The 22,790-nt window shown below is 36.3% G+C and overlaps 1 protein-coding gene across 1 annotated transcript in view; it reads left to right on the forward strand.

The window, feature by feature from the left end:
• LOC127646986 (RING1 and YY1-binding protein B-like) overlaps positions 1-22,461 on the forward strand; it is a 39,415-nt gene extending 16,954 nt beyond the window's left edge. The window contains exons 3-5 of the mRNA XM_052131013.1: positions 16,030-16,293; positions 17,757-17,852; positions 19,261-22,461. Of these exons, the coding sequence (XP_051986973.1) occupies positions 16,030-16,293; positions 17,757-17,852; positions 19,261-19,510 (610 nt within the window). The 3' untranslated portion in view covers positions 19,511-22,461. The remainder of the gene's footprint in view (positions 1-16,029; positions 16,294-17,756; positions 17,853-19,260) is intronic.
• The last annotated feature ends 329 nt before the right edge of the window (positions 22,462-22,790 follow it).

Here is a 22,790-nt window from a genome sequence, read left to right on the forward strand (position 1 = left end):
GTGACAGCGTTTTCTCAGCAGTCTGTGTGAGAAGGCGGCACTTGTTAATGCAAAGATATGTCACCTTAATGGAACCATAAATGACCATAAATCCTCTTTTCACGGACATGTCCTCTTTTTCAAACCTTAACTTGTTGATACGCATTTGTTGGGAGTGACGTCACTCTGCTTACATTTAATATATAATTTACTGTCTATATATGTAATTAATGTTAACAAATTATACATCTTTTCAAAGGTCTAAGGGTTCAACATTGATATCCAATCTCTGTTTCATGATAGCAATTCTCCAGAAACAGCAATTTAGTTATTTGTGCCAGGAGTACAAATGAAAACATACAATATCAAAACAGGACTTCATACATTTATTATGAAATCACGATCGACAGATGAATTCAATTCGCCACACTTGGGTCAATTGTCCATGACAAGGGTTCGTAGTTTTATTCATAAGCAAAGCAGTGCCATCAGAAAATTTGTTGAGTTTGAGAGGCGGAGCCTTAATTTTACTCTGTATGCTTCCAGCGATTTTACAGAGATAAAAGCTCACAGGAGCCTAATTTTTTTGTTAGATCATCTTCAAATTTTAAACATAACTTCTTTAGACTTGTGGCTTTGAGAACATTGTATTTCTGGGTTGTCTTGGCACTTTTATTATTGTTGTTTTTATTTTAAAAACATGTTCAGCACAAAATATTTCCATTACTATAAACTTCATAGTTCTCTAACTTTAAAAAAAAAAATAATAATTCTGATACTTTGGAAAACTAAAGCCCAAAGTGTCTTCTTTCAAAAGATACTACAACTGTGTCCATACTCCAAAGGGTCCAGTAAATACAACCATTTAAGTTCAGGTATGTCATTTTTATGGTTTGTGCTCAAAAAGGGGGCGCACATCAACAGGTTAAGCATCCAGTCGGGATTTCTATGTCTGGGATTTGGCTGTTTTCATATTGAAGTGCTTAACCAGAAACCTGATCAAATCTAGCACATTATATACATTTATTTTCTCTCTGTGTGCTGTATGTCTGTGTCTCTCTTTCTCTCTCTTTCTCTCTCACACAACACACACACACACACACACACACACACACACACACACACACACACACACATACAGGGTGTGTGCAGAGAGCGCTAGAGCCTAGTGGAGTAACTTTACCATGTAAATGTGTGTTTGTTTACGTATCCATTCAGGGATTCCCGTCGAAACCCTATGTCAATACGCAGCCTTTAGTGAGAAAGATTTACGTTTAGTGAACACAGACTGTTCTGAAATTTTTGACTATTGATAATTATATGTCACTGCTTGATAATGGGAATAAGCTGCTAACCGGAAGCTTGTAGCATCCGCATTGTAAGAACATGCTTAGCAGTAAATTTTGCTGCCTGTAAAAATTGTTGATGGGCCTATGCACACATTTGACTGCATATCAAATTAATTGTTTATAAGTGAGATGCTGGAAACAAATAGTCAGATTCACATATCTTAAAGCCAAGCACACACTAAAGAACTAATTGCAGACTAGATGTATGAACTACAAAACATCGTCCCTGACTGAAACTACGATCCCAAAATCTATCACAAACTCAGCACATAGCAAGGGGAGAGTTTATTTGTAACAACATGTCAACAAACAAAATGAAAGGCAAGCTTGCATCCGTTATTCTAGTGAGTTGCACAGAAAGGGACAAATGGCTTAAAATAATGAGACAGCACTTCGGGAGACATGGGTAATATTTTTATTTTCAAATAATTTTTTGTCTCCCGCTTCACAAGGCAGGGCTCTAGACTTGAACCAAAACGGTCGCATTTGCGACTAAAAATATTAATTTGCAAGTGATGTTTTTGCAGAGAACACTGACGACTAGATTGTTTTTACATATAGTAATTAAATGCATTTTGCCCTTGATTGGTTGCTTGTATTATGAAAAGAAGACAATCACATTATTCTGCATGTTGACGTTATAAAACAAGCCCGCTGCACTTGAACCAAGTCGGTGAATTCAAATTCATCCAGAGCGGTTAAGTGTTTGTGCAGAAAGTGGATATCGCGAACCATAAGCAAGAACATGGCGAAACGATAAAGATCAGACTTTTTCCACAAACATTCCTCATCGCTGTCAACTCCCAACACTGGTGGATCTTCTGTTAATCTAAACTCTGACTCTGCTTTAGCTGGCGTGAATGAAGAGAATGACGAAAGCACACCTGCCCACATCAAACATTGTACGGCCAGTAAAAATGTGGAAAGACATTTTAAAACTTTGTGGATTTAGGAGTTTGCTTGACCCTGAAAATGTTATAAGGACTTCTGCTCTAAAGCGGGCAAAGAAATAGCCGGTAACACAGTAACCATTTCAAGAAAGAGATGGTGAGAAAAGACAGCAATAGTCAAAAGCAGAAAAATGCTCGTGACCATGCCATTGCCAAAAGTGGTCCCCGAGAAATGCTGTTAGCCCGTGCAGTGACTCGTGCATGCAACATAAATGTTGAGAGAAAGGAGCTTAAAATAAAATTAACTCAGCCTAACAAAAAAAAAAAAAAAGGGATGGGATGTGTCTAAAACATGACAAAGTTGCATCATGTACTGGAGTTCATGGGATGCATTTCAGATTAAATCAAAGAGCAGACACTTCAAGATGCCCAGAAAGCTATTTACTTATCTGTCATCACTGACTGTGGCACAGATGTGTCTGGCAGGAACAATGTCATTGCATACTGCAGGCCTATTTCTGCAGGTGTACCAGTGAACCGGTTTGTTGGCTTAGCTGAGCTTGAACATTGCATTGCAATACATGGAATACTAGGGAAAATAAAAGATTTATTTGGTAATGTTAACCAAATTAATCAAAAATTGTGAGAGGATAAGCTTACAGGCTTTGGAGCAGATTGGGCCAGTGTAAACATGGGTGCCTCAGGTGGAGCAGGTGCGCTTCTTAGAGGAGACATAGGAGAACATATTCTCTCATTTCACTGTTTGCCACACAGACTGGAATTAGCCATGTTGGACATTCAAAAGTCTCTTCCAGCTTGAATGTGTTTCAGCAGGAGAAAGCACAGAGATATATGGACAGAGACAATTAACTAAGACAGAAAAAGGGCATAACATTTCAAAACATTCAACTTAAGGGCTCTAGTCTTTCAAGCTTCAAATATGAACTACAACACCAGGTTAGGGTTAGGTTATGGTTAGGTAAGTTAGGGTTAGGTTAGGGTTTCAACACGATTTGAAATTGAGAAAACACAACAAAAAGTTATACAGGGGAAATAAATTATTTGATCAGTCTTTCGTCATGATTCATGGTCAGAAGTTGAAAATGAGATTGAGACACTGTTAAAATAGTATCAAGACATCTTGCTGAAGAATGAGTGTGACGTGAATGCTGTACAGACAGAATGGAGATTGCTGAAAACTGATTAAAGAACAGTTTGCAGACAAGACCTATAACAGTTTATGGGAAGTCGTATTGACAAAGTAGCCCTACTGCTCATATTTCTAGAATGTTTGCATCTAGTTGAGATGATGCTTGTTCTAGGGCAATTCCATGCAAAGGTCATCTTTACCATGAAAAAATAAAGTTTTAACCAAAAGAACAAAACCCTTTTTAAGTTGTCCATTTAGGTCTGTAATATACTGTATTAATGTGCTTTAACAAAAATTTTAAGAAAATTGCCTTGTTTATCCACCAGATATGAGGTGAGCAACAATGCTTAAATTACATTTTCAACCAGCCATATTTCATGCTTTCAAAAAAAGGTATCAAAGACCCCCCTTTTTTAACTTTATTTTAACAGTAAGCATTTTGCAGAAAGATGGAGGCATGCCTGAGAAATAAATATACTAATTTGGTCATAACAGCACTGCCTGTTGAATTTATAAGGGCTATAATAAAGAGGTCTTGACGCTTCAGTGCACTGTCACGTCCATAACGTTTTAAAGGTTTAGTTTATTTAATATGACAATTATAAATGCAAATAACTTGAAACCATATTTACAAAGCTAAATTATGTTTATGCTTATTAGGATAGACAATTCATCTCACTACTTTGCTCTGAACAACCATAATAATGTGTTACGGACGTGACCGTTACGGACGCTTCATATTAAATCATGCATATGACTATTGTGATTGTGTTTCAAGACAGAAATGATTTTGGCCACTTCATTTCAAGTTTTGTTTTGTAGAAAGACTTTATTTAAAGTGAATTTCGTTTTGTATAAATTGTATCTTAATTTTAAATCAAAGTTTCATCAACCAATTGCCTGGATTTAATAAGCAAATATAGCATGGAGGTGCGATCACTTGCAACACGTAAACTTGAGCGCGTCTCATAACTGAACAGAAACTCAACGTATGCCTCTCAGAAATATAGCCAATCTATAGAAAGATTGCAAAGATCAAAACGAAAAGAATAGCCAACTCTCTGATTGTGTAATCTGTATGTGCCACGTCCCTTTAGAGGCTCGGTATGATCACGCTGACAAAATAATAATAATAGGCTAATAATATTGCGTGTCAATTATTTTGTCAAATCATTTTTATACGAAATAAAATGTGATGATTTTGACTCGCGACTGTGCATTAAAATCCATAAACTGGCCGAAAACCGTGCGATCATTTAGACACAAAAAACGTAGGCGTTACATGATTGCTAGTGACTCACATCTACGGACAATAATGTCCATCAGTTCACCTGACTGTGGAGGAAACCTGTGATTTGAACTCCTATATGACAAACATTAATTGTTAATGTATTTTAATTTTGACTGTCTTCCGTAATAGTCTCTGCTTTAATGTTCCGTCTGTGTGTTTATAGTAGCCTATTCACGTCCTAGTCGAGAGGCGTCCTGCAATTGCGCGAGGAACCTGATTGGTTTAAGCGCGAAACAGGCGCCCTCTAATTCGCTCGCGCTTCCTGTCATTCAAGCTCAGGTTTTGACAGCTGGAAGATAGCGTTATCTTAAAGCTAAACGCCTAAAGCTAAAATAATTTTCATGAATTATAATTATAAAGATGAAAGTGTTAAGCATGAACGAATGAAATATATAAATCAAATAAATACCTTCACCCTCATCTTCTCTTATTGTCAATTATTTTACATATTGAATTAAGATGTACAGTAAGATCCAAGCTAAAAAAATAACTAATTCATAATTGGGGGGATCTTCAGAATCATTTCAGACAGTCTTCTTAATGTGAAAACACAGCCATTATGCGTCAACAAAAGTGCCATGATGGTGTGATTGTTGATTTTCCAAACAGATTCTATGTATTTCAGACGCGTCACATCCATAACAGGGTTTTTGTCACATCCATAACGTTGGTTTTTCCTCATAATACACTTCATAAAAATATATATATTTTAAACATTGATATTTTTATGTTCAGCTAAGACCCCTTCATCATGTGGATAGCAATATTTATACATTGGATTTAAAAGTTCACAGACTTTAAAGGAAATCGAACAGTATACCAAAAACTCTGTCATTTCCCGTCACATCCATAACGCATGCATATTTTCCTTTTTTGGGGGTGCTTAAATATATTTTAGAAAAACATATTTTGCCTGTCAATTCCCCAGATTGGGTGCTCTGAGAATATGCATTTCCAATTTAAATATTGTAAGAAGTTTTTTTTTTTCTGATACATTTCACCTGTCATTATGAGTTCAAATGTCACATCCATAATGCTGGAATTACCTTCTACCAATGTCAGTGACTCAGTGTTAACGTGGCTTTTGAGCCCAAAACAGAATAAAATCCACAATTCATTCCATGTCTTAAGCTTGGAGATTAATCAGGATCAGCACAAAGGGCCCATCACTTGAACAGTTTGATCCTGAACCATTTGTGAAATGCTGGCTTACTGCAAAAAAAAAAGAGGAAAAGGACCACACTGGCTAAACCACACTGGATGGTAGTGGTCAGTGACACCTGCTCAGAGTCTGAGTAAAGAACACTTCTTTATGACTGCATATAGTCAAGTTGGAAAAGCGATTTGGTTCCCACTGTTGGTGGTAAACATTGATGATTGATGAAAATCAGTTCCCTAGACATCGTAAAGAATCTGATGCTGAAAAAGGAAGGCAGATGATAGTAAGACAAAAAGTGTCTGAAAGCTTAATATTTTAGTGCAATATTATTTGGCACTTAAAAATTTGGGGCCTATTTTTGTTCTTTTAGGAATAAAATAACGTGATTTTTTTTTTTTTTTTTTTTAATAATTTTTTTATTTATTTATTATTACTATTTTTGTGTCTGGAGCCCTGCAATGCCTTTCTCTCCTCTTGTGCTCTATATTTATTTGGCTGTTGCTTACTGCCGGTCTTCTGCTCATCATCTGCTCATTGTGCAGAACAGTGCACAAACGAGATTCTTGATTTATTTCTTAAGCAGCATTTGTGTCAATTTACTACACCTGTGGTGTGGAAATGAGAAGCTGACATTTGCATTTTCACAGAAGCAGATAGCCATCCTGGATCAGCAACCGATAGTTGTAGTTATAGGCTAGGTATTGATTCATTCTAAATTAATAATTGAATACTATTAAATACTGATTGTGTATTGATAAAAATAAAAATGAGGATTAGATGTGACAAGATACATCAAGAATCAATTTGTAATTGAATCGTTACCCTTGGAATTGTAAGGGCCAGTGAAGATTCACACCTCTAACTGTATATAAATGTGACAAGTCTATCTATATTAATCAGTGTTTCCTGTGTGTCAGTGTTAGTGCCGCTTAATGTTTTCAGCTTTTTTTTATTTTTGTTAAGGAAGGATATGCATGTCTTCATTTATTATGCAGTGTGATAGGTCCTGATGTTTTTCTTTTTTGCCTTGACCAGTGCAGACCAAGTGCATTCCCACATGATTTAAAATATGCTCTCCGGTATCTTTGCCAGAGGGCACTGAAGCTCATCTAGATTCCTTGTGGTTGTTGTATTGATTGGTGTTGTGCTGACCTCTTGAACATGATTCTCCATTATGAGGGATTGATTGCCTTCTCATTGGCTAGTCTCTGCGAGGAAAGGTGGCATATCGTATCACTCCTAGGCAGTGGAAGAGACATTGCTGCTATCGAAGTTCTACAGGTTTTATTTAAAACAGAAACTATTGTTAATTTATTCTGGGATTTCTGTTGGTAAAGGGTTTGAGTTTAAGGACAGGACATGGAGGTCCTGTGATCACTAGTGTTTTTCCAACCAGTACATTCTGGGTGCTTTCACGCTTAGCTCGTATTAATAATATTATTTGGGTCCGAACCGCAGTCCGATTACATCAACATCGTGAGTACAAGTGGCAGCTGTTTACTACTGTAACTAGGTAACAAATTAAGAAGACATCAGCTTCACAGTGTTAAGTGAAGTATTAAAGTTTTTCTCTTTGGTTTTGCTACCAAAACTTTACATGCACAGAACGACACTTATTTGTCTCCCGTGGATGCATTGAATGTGCAGTGCTGTGATGAATGTTAGCGTTTGTCTGCCTCGAGCCCACGGATGGATTGCAAGAGACGTGAAGAATGTGAGCTGCTCTCTGAAGGTGATTTATTTGGACACAAACAGGTAGGAGAAATGCATTATACCATAATAATCAGCAGAGAACCGTACTGGAGTTCACATGAACCATACCCCAGACCACCTTTTCAAGCAGTGTTCAGAAAACCTTGTCACATTATTGAAACGAATTTATGTCAATTGACCCCAGATGCGCAGCAAAGTACAATGCAAAGTTTAAAAGGATTATTAAAAAGCTTTTTATTAAGACTTTAAAAAAAAATATAGGCTAACAAAATATTCTCTATATTAAGATAGATGGCACTTTAAAAAAATGCACCGCTGCTAAATTATGAGTGGCGCTCTTAGGATTTCACATGGTTAATTTAATATTCTTGATGCAACATAACGCTTGCCAGCCCCAGGCAGCTGTGCACTTTCTAAACACACAAATACATGCACACACGTGACGTCACTGCATAACACGTGTCAAACACGTGTTCAGTTCAAGTGGCCCACGAGCTCATTTCTGAAACGTAGTATGGCAGGGTATCGCAATGTTTCACTGAACAATCAGTTAGCGCTTTCCTCATGAATATTAATGAGCTGATCATCTGTATACCGAGACCCTCTCATCTGTAAGTTTTGAAGTGCATTTTGCTCAATTCAAAATTGGAATGAAACCATGCTACATGGATCAGTTATAAACACTGCTCAATCATTGGTAAAGCAGCACAAGCGCAGAGCAAGTGCGGTAATTCGCGGACTGGACTCAACTAGGGATGCACCGATACCTCAGTATCGGCCGAACTGATACCAGTGTTGTTTTTTGCATAATCAGTTTAAAATATCTTTATTGTGTGGAACTAATTGGCTCAAAAGCACTAACTCACCCCGGAGTTCTGATATGCACCTGCATATAATTGAGGACTGCATATATACCCACGCAGACCCGATTGAACCCAATCTGTACAGATCCCACAGCTAATTGCTATTAACAAGTTAATTTACAAGTTGTGAAAATAAACCTTTGTGTCTTACCTAATGTAACGTTAGTAGCCTTCTCTCCTGTACCTGACCGTGATGCATACAATCCATCCTCCTTGCCAAGAAAGATGGCATAATAACATCCATGTTGTTCCTCTCTTGCTAATTGAAAGGGCATGCATAAATCCACTCATTATTTTAGTTTCAAAAGTCCAATTGCAGACACTGTGGTGGATGACAAATGCGACTTTGCAGTTTTTTTGTATCTTGCATAATAAGATAACTTCCACTGTTTGCCCTTTTGAACTATAACGGGTCGGGAACCTTTTTTCACTAAGGAGCCAATTTTTTTTATTTTTGGTTGATGCATTTTTCGAAAGGGCCAAACCACAAACTAATTATTTACTATTTTACTAAGTTTTTCAATCAAATACAATGTTTATATTGCCCATAGACTACTCAAAATCAAACAAATCTGCAAATATTTACAGGTAACATGTTGCAATATAGAATTGAGTACACGTGTTTGTGCGGGTCTCCATGAACTTACTTAATTTTACTTCCCTTTTGGGCTGGGCGATATGTAAAAAAAACATTTTACTGATAATTTGCATTTAAAATACCAATATCCGAGTATATGGTCAATCCTCAAGGTCGGTGAATATTTTTGCTTTATTGATTTTGCTTTAAAATTAAATTAATTTATTGAAACATGAAAAACTTGAACAAAAGACATTTCTAAATTCAAATTGCACTTTAAACAAAACAAAAAGCAATATAAATAAAGTGATAAAAAAAATCTTATATATAACCACCTCCCCAAATCCAAACATTTACCGGCTCCATTTGCCATCACGCAAGTATCAGTATGCATTAACAGGGGAACCCTGCTACGGAGTTCATATCGCTGCCTCTGTGAGTTTCTCCGTGATACCTATAACCTTTAAACCCTCACACTTTTATTTTGACATTCTAAACTATCCAGGAAGTCCTGTATGTCTGTTTGTTTTAATTTACTTCTTATTCGAATTCTGGTAAACCTGCATTACCCTGGTACCTCCAATGCCATTCTAAATGCATATTATAAGTGAACTGAACTATTGAGCATCTGCATCTGAGATGTTGTTTGTGAGTAGCGCTCAAATATTGCACACTGAGTGAAGTCTAAAAATTGCTGTGAGTGTGAGTAAACCGAGCAGTGCCATTCAATAACGCTCTGGAGCTGCGTGTGCATTTTATATATTTACTTATTAAACACTGCCTTTTGTGATTCACAAAGCAATTGCAAGTGGCCATGAATAAAATGCTTGAGTCATATGAACTACTTTAATTGTGTCTTAATGGTTCTTTTATGGTATTTTCTGATCTTGACGGTAACATATGACTAACACACAGTATATGTAGGAAATTTGGTTGATGTAAATGTACACTGTATGGATTAAAGTGCCAAAATTCTCCACCATGATATGTAGGAACAGTATGTGTGAGCTATGAATTACATTTAAACTGTCCTTATTCTACATTATTATGTAAAGAAATTTATAATGGGATCAGTTGTGTTCGACAACCATTTTAGTTAAATGACAAATAACTAGATTATTTGTCTGAATAAAATGCTCCACCATTAAAATCATAATACATCTCGTTGTATCCGCTCACAATTTCTATTTTAAGGAATTAGCTTTAATAAGGGAATTATGATTAATTAACTTATTGGAATAATGCTATTCTTATGGCTTATTGAAAATAATATTACACCTACAGCATGAAATAGGTTGGTGAGTAGTGACAGAATGTGAAGAAAATTATCAAAACATAGAAAATTAGCTTTGAGTCTGTTGACTGCCTTAACCATTTATCCTTTATCGATTTACAATCGGATTACCGATAGTATTTAAAGGGGTCATGACATGGTTTTTTTTATTGTATTATTATGTTCCCTTAGGTGCAATTATAGTATTAATGTTTTTTTTTTTAAGAAAAACTTTTAAAATCTAGTGATTTATGACCTTTTCCCACCCTGTTTCTCATCCTCTGATTCAAACAGTCTGTTTTGGGGGCGTTTTCCATTTAAGACTTCAGTGTTAACGCCCACTGTTATGATTGGCTAACGTCAGTGCCTATGTATCAATTATTGACGCCCCAGCCAGAACAATATGCAAGTAAACTAAGTAAAAACACTGTGATTATTCATAATGAATGAAATTGCGCTTTAAAAAGTAGTTTAAAGTTTAAAATAGATTACTTACAGTTTGCGTCGTCGTTGTTCCCAGAATAGTCGGCACGGACTTATCTTTGAGCAACAGTTTTCTGGCAAAGCCAGCATCATATTGAGATTTGTTCTCAAAACAGTCATCCTTAAAATGTACAGAACAAACGCTTAAGTTAACACTGCCGTGACTGGGTCAGTCCGCAAAAAATAAACTGCATCCATTTTTCCCTGACGTCTGGATCTTTCGGCAGCTTATTCAGAGGTTTTTTGACCACAGCCAGGAACAGCACATCTGTGTGGCATCGTAATTTTCCTGTGCACAAGTAGTCTCTGTCAGAGCTCGCTGTCCATCGACTGAACACTTGTGAGGCGCACGGCGATACTGAAATGAGCGTAGTTGTCTTGCGCTTATAGCGTAGTTATGTTGTGCTGGAGGCGGTCATATGCAAACGCTGTTACGTCACTTCTAACCGACACGTCACTTCTAACCATGAATCCAGAACGAGCTGTATTTTGAGCTTGATTAAATAAATGATTCGTTTAGAATGGGGAGGACGTCTTAAAATATTAAACTTGCAGGACGTTTTAATGATACAAAGACCTCTTATATACCAAAAGATCAAGGCAAATTTGGTTTCTCATGTCATGACCCCTTTAACTAATACACCAGCACTTTGAGCTAATGTCTTGTACTTGCGTGTCTTTGCATTTCCTTGTGTTGTGTTCTGTGTGTTGCTTGGTTCTTTGGCGTTTGTAGAAAACGATGATTTGGACTCCGTTATGATCGCAGATAGCTATTGTTATGATCGCGGATAGCTATTGTCTGGATGAAGCTAGGCCTTCTGCAAGGAGGACTTGCGACTCCTGTTGGGTGTGTGAACCGTAGAGCAGAGAGTGAGAGGCTTCCTCTGGATGTTTGGTGTCCAGAGATTTCCTTAGACTCTATATGAGATGGAGGATCTGGAAGAAGCAAGAGATGCTTCCAAAAAGGGCATTTCAAGAGCCAAGTTCAGCAGAAGAGGAAGATCAAGAGAAAAGAAAGAGTTCTTCCTTGGGTAGGAATGTTTTTAACTGAAATTGGCTGCACCCCAAAGGTGTCCTGGCCAATTAGAAGTGACTTTCCAGAGTCACATGGTCAACTGGTCTGTTCCTTTTCAGAGTTGATTTATGATCCTTTGTGGAGGATTCTTACAAACTCCTGCTCAAAAGTGCATGTTTAATCATTAACTTTTATATCTTGTCAAATGTACAAGAGACTGCATTCATTGTCATCAACATTCTCTACGTAAACAAACAAGTATTTGCATATTAAATATGACATTCTTTCATGAATATTATACTTGTAAGTAACAAAACTTGAGAAAACCCTGATTACAAATCATTACACATATTTTAAAAGGTACATCAGGCGCTAATCATTAATTTGTTATAACAGTGATCACAGGTCAAAGTCATGTTCTGAATTATCTAGCAAGGCTAGGTATTGTGTACATTGTGGGTTCAAATGCATTCTGTACATATTAAGAGGGTTAAATCAGCGAAGTACAATGTTCGTAGATTCCTTTTTTAGCTGCTGTTTGCTGGATAATAATCACGATGTCTCTTGATCTGATTAGTCTAAGTGTAGCAAATTGGTTTACATCGGAGTACAAAACATGGTGTGTTCTGAGTATTTTTTGGGTATTCCAGGGTGTGTGTTCTCTGTCTTTTATTGCTTGTGACCCCTGCACCCAGGTGCCTCTTTGCAGAGATGATCTTAATCGTAGTTTAGACGCCATGGATGAGTTTTATGACCTTTTAATGGTTTGGTGGAGGATCTCTCTTATCTGTGGAATGTGATGTTCATTTGATGGCTTTGTTTGTGGATAATCCTACAATCGGATTTGGATCGGATCAGTGCATCCCTAGTGTGGTAAAAAATCTGCAGAGCAAGTTGGCTAAACTGTTGACCTGGTTTGATACACAGACATTTGAAAGTAAATCTATCAAGCCCTTAAGTACTGATGTTTGTTAACGCCACAATAGAGCAACAAGAATGCATGTAAATGATGTTCATCGGGACTGCACATTCGCAATGCATCATCGAAGCATTCATGTTTGCATTCTTGAGGTACATTTTGGCTAAAGTTTTCATTTGTGGGCTTTAGAATTCTAACTACAAACTAGAGAGGTAAACAACCACAAATAGTGATTGACCAACATGTTTTTTTTAATGGCTGATGCCGAAATCCAGAAAGCAGGGTGGCCAGTATACAATGCCGATATATCACACAATTTAATATAGTAAATAACATAAACATAAAATTGCTAACAATTTATAAAATCTTATTTAGCACTATATTCACTAAACTTTAACTTCATAAAAAAAGAATGTAAAAACAATATTGTATTTTAAATGGTAGATGGCAGTTTCTTCTGATTTCTGTTTAGTCATCAAATTTTTTACATTTATTTGCACATGAAGAAATTGTTAAAATATTAGGAAGAAGGAAATAACAGTACACACCATAGTCCAGCATCCATGGATGGCATGTTTATGTTAGCAATTGCATTTTCAAAAAAATTATCAAATCAATTGTACATACAGTGCACCGTAGATATGACATTTACTTATAGTGCACATGAAGTGCTTTTACTTTGAAGTTGCACTCACGCACAACCACAACTGATCTGAAATATTGAGGTGAGGACTCCCATAACAAAATGTTTAGACAAAGCCAAAAATGCTTGTGGGCTGTATTTCTCCTCCCCCTCAGTTGAATCCTTTGTTACCCCCAGCTGCTGCCAGATGTTGGCCATGATGCTTGAGGAACGTGAGCTGGCCCAGGCTGCATGGTGCTTTGCCTCAGATCTTAGACATCCCCTCTGCTTTTAATTGACCCAACACCGTGCCAAAGAGAGAGATCCTCCATTGCGTAGCTGCAGCCTGTCTTTACACTGTTAGTGTGTGTGTGTGCGTGCGTGCGTGTGTGCGCACAGAAGCAGAAAAGAGAAAGGGGGTTTGCAATAGATTCTCTAACCCTAATTTTGTCACAGCCTGCTATGCATTGAAAAAAGAAACTTGCAATGTGATATGAATTTTATAAATCACTTATACTGTCAACTTTCAAACCTGATATGTGCATGATGTGTGTGAGAACAAATATATTTTGTGCCCAGCTTCTTTACTTCAGTGTATGGTGTTAAATGCACTTCTGGCCCCATGCGAAGAAAGAAGTTCTCTTGTTTAGCCTGAACGTGCATGGTAGGGTCCAAAATGAACACTTGCCATGCATTATATGCATATGATTTGGTCAGTAAACAAAATACAAAGTGATACAAACAGTGAAGTGTCTGAGTAATGCTGTTCTGAGACAACACACAAAACATATAAATGGGTTAGTTCATCCAAAAATTTAAATTCGATCATCATTTAATCACATAATTTAATAATGACATCCCAGATGTTTACGACATTCTTCTACTGAACAGAATTATTATAAATTTTTTTTTTAAGAATATCTCAGCTTTGTAGGTCCATACAATGCAATTAAATTTTGGTTGGAACATTAAAGCTACAAAAACCGCATAAAGGCAGCACAAAAATAGTCCATAAGACTCCAGTGGTTAAATCCAAGTCTTCAGAGGCAACATAACATAGGTGTGGGTGAGAAACAGATACATATTTAAGTGATTGTTTTACTCTATATGTAAACATTCACATCTTAGTCACATGTGATGCTTGCTTAGTTTCACTTCCAAATCTGAAAGTCTGATTTTTCTGACTGATCTGATGCTATTGTGTTTGCTTAAACAAACAGTTATGATGTACGTGCACTTTATTAATTAAAACGATTTATGTGGCAATCCGCATAGATGTAAAAAGCATTTACTTGCGAGTCTGGTGCCTTAAATGGCGTGTTCATGGGCGTGGAATATGATAAACGTGAATGAACATGCACACTCCCCCATTTACAAATATTTGGAATTCACTAACATTCAATTAATGAACAAATCTGGGGTGTACATCGTTTTTTTTTAATCCAGAGGAAAGTTTTCGGGAAGGACCGTTTTACGTGAATAATTACTCCCCAAGTTACTAATTTATAAAAGTTTCATGAACGAGACCCCTAGAGCGATCAAATGCAAAGACACATACATTTTGCAAACTTTACAATTAAGTGACCTCTACAAAAATTATTAGCAATTTATTTATTTGTCAAACTAAAACACATTAAAACATAACTACAAAGACACCCTTGAAGACTGAACAAATATTTATTATTTTATGATACTTTTATGGTACAAATTTGACCGTTATTATACATTTCATTGTATGGAAAATAGGCTGGATGTTCTGCTAATGTCTTGTGTTCCTTGGGCAATAACATTTTACTTAGTGACATGAGGATAAGTGAATTACAGAATTTTCAGTTTTGAGAAAACAATTTCTTTCTAGTGCCACTTGAATGTGTAGGCTATAGTCTGTTTTGAAACGGTGCTGGTTTGTTTTTGCAAACCAGCAGATTGAGCACTGCTTTCAGTCCTGTTTGTGACAAATGGGGCCAAACCTTTCAGTTAATCTGATTAGTCATTATGAAAATGACATGCTGCAAATGTCCTACCCAGTGATCCTCACAGTCATTTGTTAAAGGAGTAGAGTAATGAGATTACGCATTCAGCAGACCCACACAGCTGGTGGTGGGCCGTCATCACTGGGGGACCAGTGAAAGGATTTTAGTCACTGAAATGCCTATGGAGGGCATTATCTGGTTAGGTATGTCTTAATGTCCTCAATACAATCCACAGAATCTCTGCCTTAAATTGGTTTTGTGTAAACATTGGTGGAGGTTGATTACACATTCACTTGCAATGGAGAGGTACTTTACAATATACTAGCTAGTGGTGCTAGGCTTGTTGAAGAGAGGTGTGCTATTACTTTTATTTTTTCATGGTGGATGTTAATATGTAATATGAAAAAAAAATCTCTATCTAAGGATCAGAATGTCATGAAGACTTGGATGTTCAAGTTTTAACTATATTTGTATATTCCTTTTATGCAGACACATTGACCTTCTGAGTTGTTTTTTTATTATTATTTTTTAAGTTTGGATTGATTTATTGTCCCACATGAATATTTTAGCATATTCAAAAGCTTTGTCTTTTAAAAATCTGTTTTAATTACATTATTAAAGGGCAGTAAATTACTTTAAGCTTAAGATATTGAACTTGTAATTGTCTGTATTGTCCAGGCTCAGCAGATGAGTATAGAGTTCATTCTTTTGCTTGGAACAGATCTAGTGTCACTCACACTCATACAGACTATCAACTCTGGTTGGTCCCACAGGAAGCCCCGGATAAACTCCCAGCTGGTAGCTCAGCAGGTGGCCCAGCAGTACGCCACCCCTCCTCCCCCAAAGAAGGAGAAGAAGGAAAAGCCAGAGAGGCCTGAGAAGGATCAGGCTGAGGGGGAGGGTCCTGACATAAAACCACCTGACAGTGAGCCCACAGACAAGGACAAGAGCGAGAAGGAGCAGCCCGACAAAGAGAAGGACAGAGAGAAAGAGATAACCCCAGCCATCACCAAGAAACCCAACTGCAAAAAGAACAGGTCTGTTTGTCATAAATAAAAGTGTGTTAATCTTTTAGATTTTCTGCTTTATAACAGTCGTTCTCAACTGTTGGGTCATGACCCAAAAATGGGTCTCAGATCTATTCTGAAAAAGTCAGTGACAGCAGGGAAAAAACAAATAAAAATTTCAATAATTAAATGCAACTTACCATTATACACTACAGTCAGGTGTTTGAAGAAACCCATCATACATTACAATTGGGTGTTTGAAGAAAATTTGGGTACTCATGTCCCAGGGACTTATTTTTATTAAAACAAAAATAATTCAACATTATAAATAGTGTGTGTGTGTGTGTGTGTGTGTGTGTGTGTGTGTGTGTGTGTGTGTGTGTGTGTGTGTGTGGTCATATTAAAATTAACATGTACATTTTAAGTAGGCTTTTATCATACATTTTTGGTACTTTTTCAAATGCCTCTCATGTCAAGATTGGTCTCAGACCCAGCCTTTCGATATTAAACTATAAAATACATTATTAAAAAATTATAATATATTAGCCTACATGATAATTTAAACAAAGAAAAAATTAAATGCACCATTTCAATATTTGTATGAAAATTATTTCTAAATAGTTTTTTTTTCTAAACAACATCTGTCCCACAATTGTGGTGTCATTTTCACCAAACAATTTTGACCCTAATAAAATTGTTCAAAAGTTATGAATTAAAATATATATGTGTATATATAGAGTGTGTGTATATATATATATGTGTATATATGTGTATATGAAAAGTGATGAAATATGAGAAGTGATGTTTGAAGACAATCCAAAGCAGAGAGCAGAGTATTTTTTGTGAGTATTTATATTGGGTGTCATTTATAATCAAGCTGTAATTTTTTTACAAATGATGCAAAAATGTGAAAATATTTGATTGTGTGTATTTAGGATACATAAAAAAGTGACTATGAAATTTGCCTAAGCAAGAGATAGGAGTTAACACATTTCTTTTAATTTCCATCACAGAATTTCCTTTAAATGAATACAGGATTTAAGATGTGGTGGAAATGTCACTGTGGTGGGAATTTTGGGGCTTATCAACTTTTATAAAGGGAGGAATAAAATTTTCCCATTTTCTATTTTAGTTCAAATTCATCTGTCACTTGATAGAAGCGAGGCAAATTAAGCAGATGCCAACATGTACAGGTTGTGTAACATGTCCTTTTCCTAGAAAAACATGATTAAAACTATGCAACGTAAAAGAAAATACAACCCAGACTACACAAAAATAATATGAGGATAAACATAGTTTGTGCCGACCACAATATGTTTTATATGGTGATTTATTGGCTGGAAGACTATTATTACTTTAATTATACATTTTTCTAACATTGTGTTGGTTCACCACTTCATGTCCAATGTAAAATCTTTGCCCTGAAGCAAAACCAGTTGAGAAGCACTGCTTTTAATCACATAACCTAAAAATGGCTTCTGATCTCTTTCTAGACCCAAGTCAGACATCCATCAAAGCCCACTCAGTGAAAGAAATAGCGTTCAATCCAGCAAATCCACAACCAAGATCAAGAACTCTCGTATCTACAGGTATCTCACCTTTTACAAGATTATATGCCAGTGCTTAGTGCTATAGGAAGTGTTTTCTCATAAAGATACTTAATGCCACTATATAAAAGCCAGAATAATGGCACTATAATAATAACTACAGTTGAAGTTCTGACTTTTCAGCTTGAGAATCTGTTGATAGTCACTCTGACAGTGAAAAAAGCTGTCAGACTGCAGTGAAAGTCTCTGTAAAAGCTGCTCTGATTCACAAATGCCTCCCTGTCTGTCTCATCTCTATCTCTCTGAATGAGTGAGTTGTGGGCTGATCTCAAATGAGCAGCTCAATTTTACTCCCACACATACGCCGTGTTGGCTGCCTTCCCACCATTCTGTTTCTGTCTGCCACTGCCAGCAGAGCTCATTGTGTCACATTGTCTTGAAAGCATAATAACTGAGGCTAATGACAATCAATGAGATTAAGCTTTATGTATGGGCCATGCAGAAAACACTGGAATTATGCGGCTCTTTTTTTTTTTTTTTTTTTTTTCGGAAAGATTTGTGGAGAGCTTTTTGTGTACATTTCAGTTTTGTAATGATTTAGGCCTAACTTTGATGTTTATGCTGTTCAATATTAATCTTGATTATCTGTGCTGATCTTAATCTTGAGGGTTTCTTGCTTTTTGATTTAGAAAAGGATGTTTATAGTTTGGAAATCTGGCCTTATTTTTTCTCAAATCATTCTTTTTAACTCATTATATCAAAAGACTGCATACTTAACATACTATTAAAGTGTTTGGGGAATATTTGTTTTAAAAGTAGTATTCATTACTGTATTGTCTTATTAAAATTAAATAATTAATTTTAAAGGCAAGTAACACTTAAGCTACATTTGTGGTTTTTTTTATTTAAAGGTGTGTGGGTAGGCTGTTCGATGTTGTATACAAGTTGTTTGTCCTCCTGAAATAATTTGCATGTACTGACTGTAAGCCCTTCCTTTTCTTCAGTTAATTAAAAAAATGCAAATACTTCCAACAGTGAAAGACATGAATTTGACCCACCATATGTAATCGGAAGAAGCTCACGTGTTCCGCGTAGGCCAATTTGTTATGGGCAGGACTAGATGCAATTTGCAGACTTTTTCCACTTTGTTTGTGCAGATTTGGGGTGAACAGATTCTGTGTGTGCCTCATTATTGGGAAGGAAGAGATTTTCAATTGTGTTTATCAGTACATAAATTAAATAGAAAAGAAGCATATGCTACATTTTTGACAATGTAAAGCAGGTCAAAAAAATAACACATGCTTTACTCCTTAGCTCCTTGAATGTCAGTCTAGTTATGTTATGCCCATTGCATGTAATGCATTAGGACCTGTTTTTGTGTCCTCCTGAACTGTCTCAAAGTTTTACCCACCCAACATTGATACTGAACATCTCCTTTCCATGTCCTCAGGCCTAAACTGAAGAACATTGACAGGAGCACAGCCCAGCAGCTGGCTATCACTGTGGGGAACGTCACAGTGATTATAACAGACTTTAAGGAGAAGACCCGCACCTCCTCCACCTCCTCGTCTACGGTCACCTCCAGCGCCGGCTCTGAACAGCAGCATCAGAGCTCCGGTTCCGAGAGCGTGGATAAGGTCTCATCCCGTGCTTCAACCCCAAAGGGAGACCTCCCGGTTAGGCACGTTGAGTCATTCTGAGCACCCCGAACACTGTCTAACCCCAAGGATGTACTTTTCCTCTGTTCTCCTGCATTTTACCCTGAGCCGACTCATCTTCATTTCTGTTACTGAAAAATGGATGGACGTTCCCCTGTACACTCACACACACACACACTCAGATACATGGATACAAATGCATTTGTGTAAATGGTGCAAACACACATTACTGGACCACAGATTTGGCCCTTTGGGCAAAGTTTTGCTCCCTACCCTTTCTGGAGACATCCTGCTCTTGTATGTATTGTTTTATATTTGTAAGTGGATGTGCAGCTGAATAATTATTATTTTTTTTTTATTTTTAAAATATACATATGTATATGTAAATGTCCACTGTGCACAATAACCACCAACATTTTAACGATTCTGGACTTTTATTGCTTTTATTTATTATGTTGCATTGTTCTACTTTTATGTTTTTTTGAAGCTTTGCTCCGCAAAAGTAGCTCAAGCCAACGGCTCTTCTTAGTGTCAATGATTTTGCCCCAAACTCCTGAGAAACTTCCCGCAATGGTACTACAAAAACTGTGAAATGGTTTCAGTCTTCAGACTGGCGTTCACACCATGGAAAACAGTCCCTCCTAAATCTGCTCATGAATTAAATGGAAATATTTATGCTCTGGTTTTCAAGTCTGCATTCTTCCTTTGCTTTGTTTAAGGGATTTTTCCATTTTGCAAGACTAATTTGAACATTTGTGCACTGGGGTCCATGATCCAGTTTTCGTCTGCGGATACTTTTTCCCCGACTAACTAAATGGAATGGTGTTTTGCATCCGTTCTGTATAGAGAAGACAACTGGGATTTACAAACTACAAGACATTTTGGATTTGAAAATGCAGAGAAGTTGTTCTCAAAAACGTCAATAACAGAACTTCTTTGATGCATTAACAGCTGGTTTTACAAACGTATTCAGAACTTTTTTTATATGACAACTTTTGTTGTCTGTTATGGCATATACATGTGATGTATTGTAAAAACACTAAAAGGGTTTGACATCTCGAGTCCAAAGGCCTTTATAGTTGATCAACTACATTTTTGCATTCTGTAGATTTTGATTTTTTTTTTTTTTTATTTAAAAGAAACCGATTTTAATGTTATGGCCTTACTCAGCCTTGTTTTAATCTGCACACAAATTTGTAATTTTTCCACTACTCAAATTCAGTTGATGGGCCATGTGTAATTTTCAAAATATTATAACTGCTAGAAATAGGGGACATTGAAGAAATTTATGAGACTTGTCAATGGCTTGTGGTAAACATGAGAAAGGCAAGGGAATTCTCACCAATAATGCGCTCCATATTTGTTTACTTCAGTTTCGCACAAAAGAGCGAAAAGCATGATTTCAGACAATAATCCCCCTCCATATCAATTCAAAATACTCCAAATAAGATGTCTAGCTGGCAGTCCCTCAAAAAATAAAGATCAGCATATCTTCCCTTTTGAACTGTATTAAACTTGTACAAAGTATGTGTATATGATATGAGTTTTATTTATTGAAGGACCAAAGGAATTTGATATTGATAACATGCTAGGCAAATGAATAATTAAAAATGAAATTACCATATGTGTGATATAACATTTTAATAAAGTCTAATATAATCCATTTCAATTGTGTAATTCTTGTCCAATCTATATATGCAGAATATTTGTACACTTGTTTATTCTTAGACCTTCGAGTCAAAATTGTAAGAACTACAACGCTGACTTCTGTCGTTGTAGTTTGTGTTAGTACTGATTTTCCCTCCCTGAATTTGTGTTAATCTTTAAGTTTTGAAATTGAGACGGGCAGCTGTCAAAGTTTTGGTCCATGGTCAACTTTGAAGAGGAATATGATGCATCGAATATGCTATTATTGTTAATGACAATATTTTACATTTCATGTGTTTTATTAGCAGTAGTAGATAAACTGTAAGCATTATTGGCAGTTATTTTGAGAAGGTATCTGTGATGTTACCGGTATTGATTGTAGGATACAAAATGTTTAAGTTGTATTGATTTGGATTTTGTTTTCAGATTAGTAGCTGTAAACATGACTAATACCCCCCACTAGTACGCAAACTGGTATTGGAGATGTCTGACATATCAACAGGGGGTTCATTTTTCAGCATTATTCCAGTGATTGAGATTTTACCACATTTTAACCCCTATGGATTCATCAGAATTTGCAAAGCAATGTATAGCCTACATTTCTTAAAATGTATGAATATAGCCATCTTTTCTCTTGCCTTACCTGCTGTCATAAACGGTTATCTAAATTTTGTAAACCTGTAGAAACGAGAACAAACAATGTATTGTAAATTAATTTATTTAAATTTGAAGAGACAAAAACATTTGCTGAATTTAAACGTAAGTTTTATGTGTAACTCAAAATGGTGCAAAAGCCAACCTAATAGGCTATGAATGACAATGGAGCTGAAACTTTTTTTGTTCCTTTCACGCGCAAGCAGTTCTGTTCTTGTGTATGACCAGTAACCTTAATTTACTGTGTAAAGATGGTTACATTTTTTAGCTTTGTCTGTCAGAAACCCAAATATAGAATGCTTGTTTACATATGATATTGCGTTAAACCTAAAATTGCAGTGTATCTGTATAGTCCTGGCTCCTTTAGTTTTGTCAGTGCATTGTACAAAAGGTTTTGCAGTTTTGTTTTCCATAGTAACTTTTCAGTCTGTTAGTAAGAATCAAATGTTTTGTTTTACCATTTTATTTCTTGCTAGTTACAGTGCTATTGGTGATTTTGTGTGGCACTCATGTTAATTTTACTTGTAAATGTAAATTTTGAGGTTTTTCTTACCTTTCACGTTTTATTTTTTAATTGGTAACTGCTCCTTGTCTTTAGACAATGCTAACATTCGACACGACTTCTGGCATGTGCACGACTTTGCTTTTAGAAGCTTCTTTATCATTTCCCTGGCTTCTGGTAGAAATGTCTATTGATGCGTTTTACTTGTGTTTTTTTTTTTCCACAAATAAAATGTTCAATTTATCTAATGTTCATTGGTTGTTGTTTTTACCCACGCATTTCCACGTCAACACATCTACAGCTAAAATATCTCAAATAACACAAAGTATTTTCACAATTAAGCCACACTTAATGTCTGAATGCAATTGCAATATATAACAAATTATCAAACCAAGTGGAATCTGAAACAAATCAGCTTTTTGACATCCTTCATGGTCTTCAGATACCACTTCAAGCATAGGGAGGTGCACTTTCATTGGGATGGCCAAGAGGGTTGGAGGGGGTGGAAGTTTGACCCTA

The sequence above is a fragment of the Xyrauchen texanus genome, chromosome 7 (assembly GCF_025860055.1).
Source record: "Xyrauchen texanus isolate HMW12.3.18 chromosome 7, RBS_HiC_50CHRs, whole genome shotgun sequence".
Classification (NCBI taxonomy): domain Eukaryota; kingdom Metazoa; phylum Chordata; class Actinopteri; order Cypriniformes; family Catostomidae; genus Xyrauchen; species Xyrauchen texanus.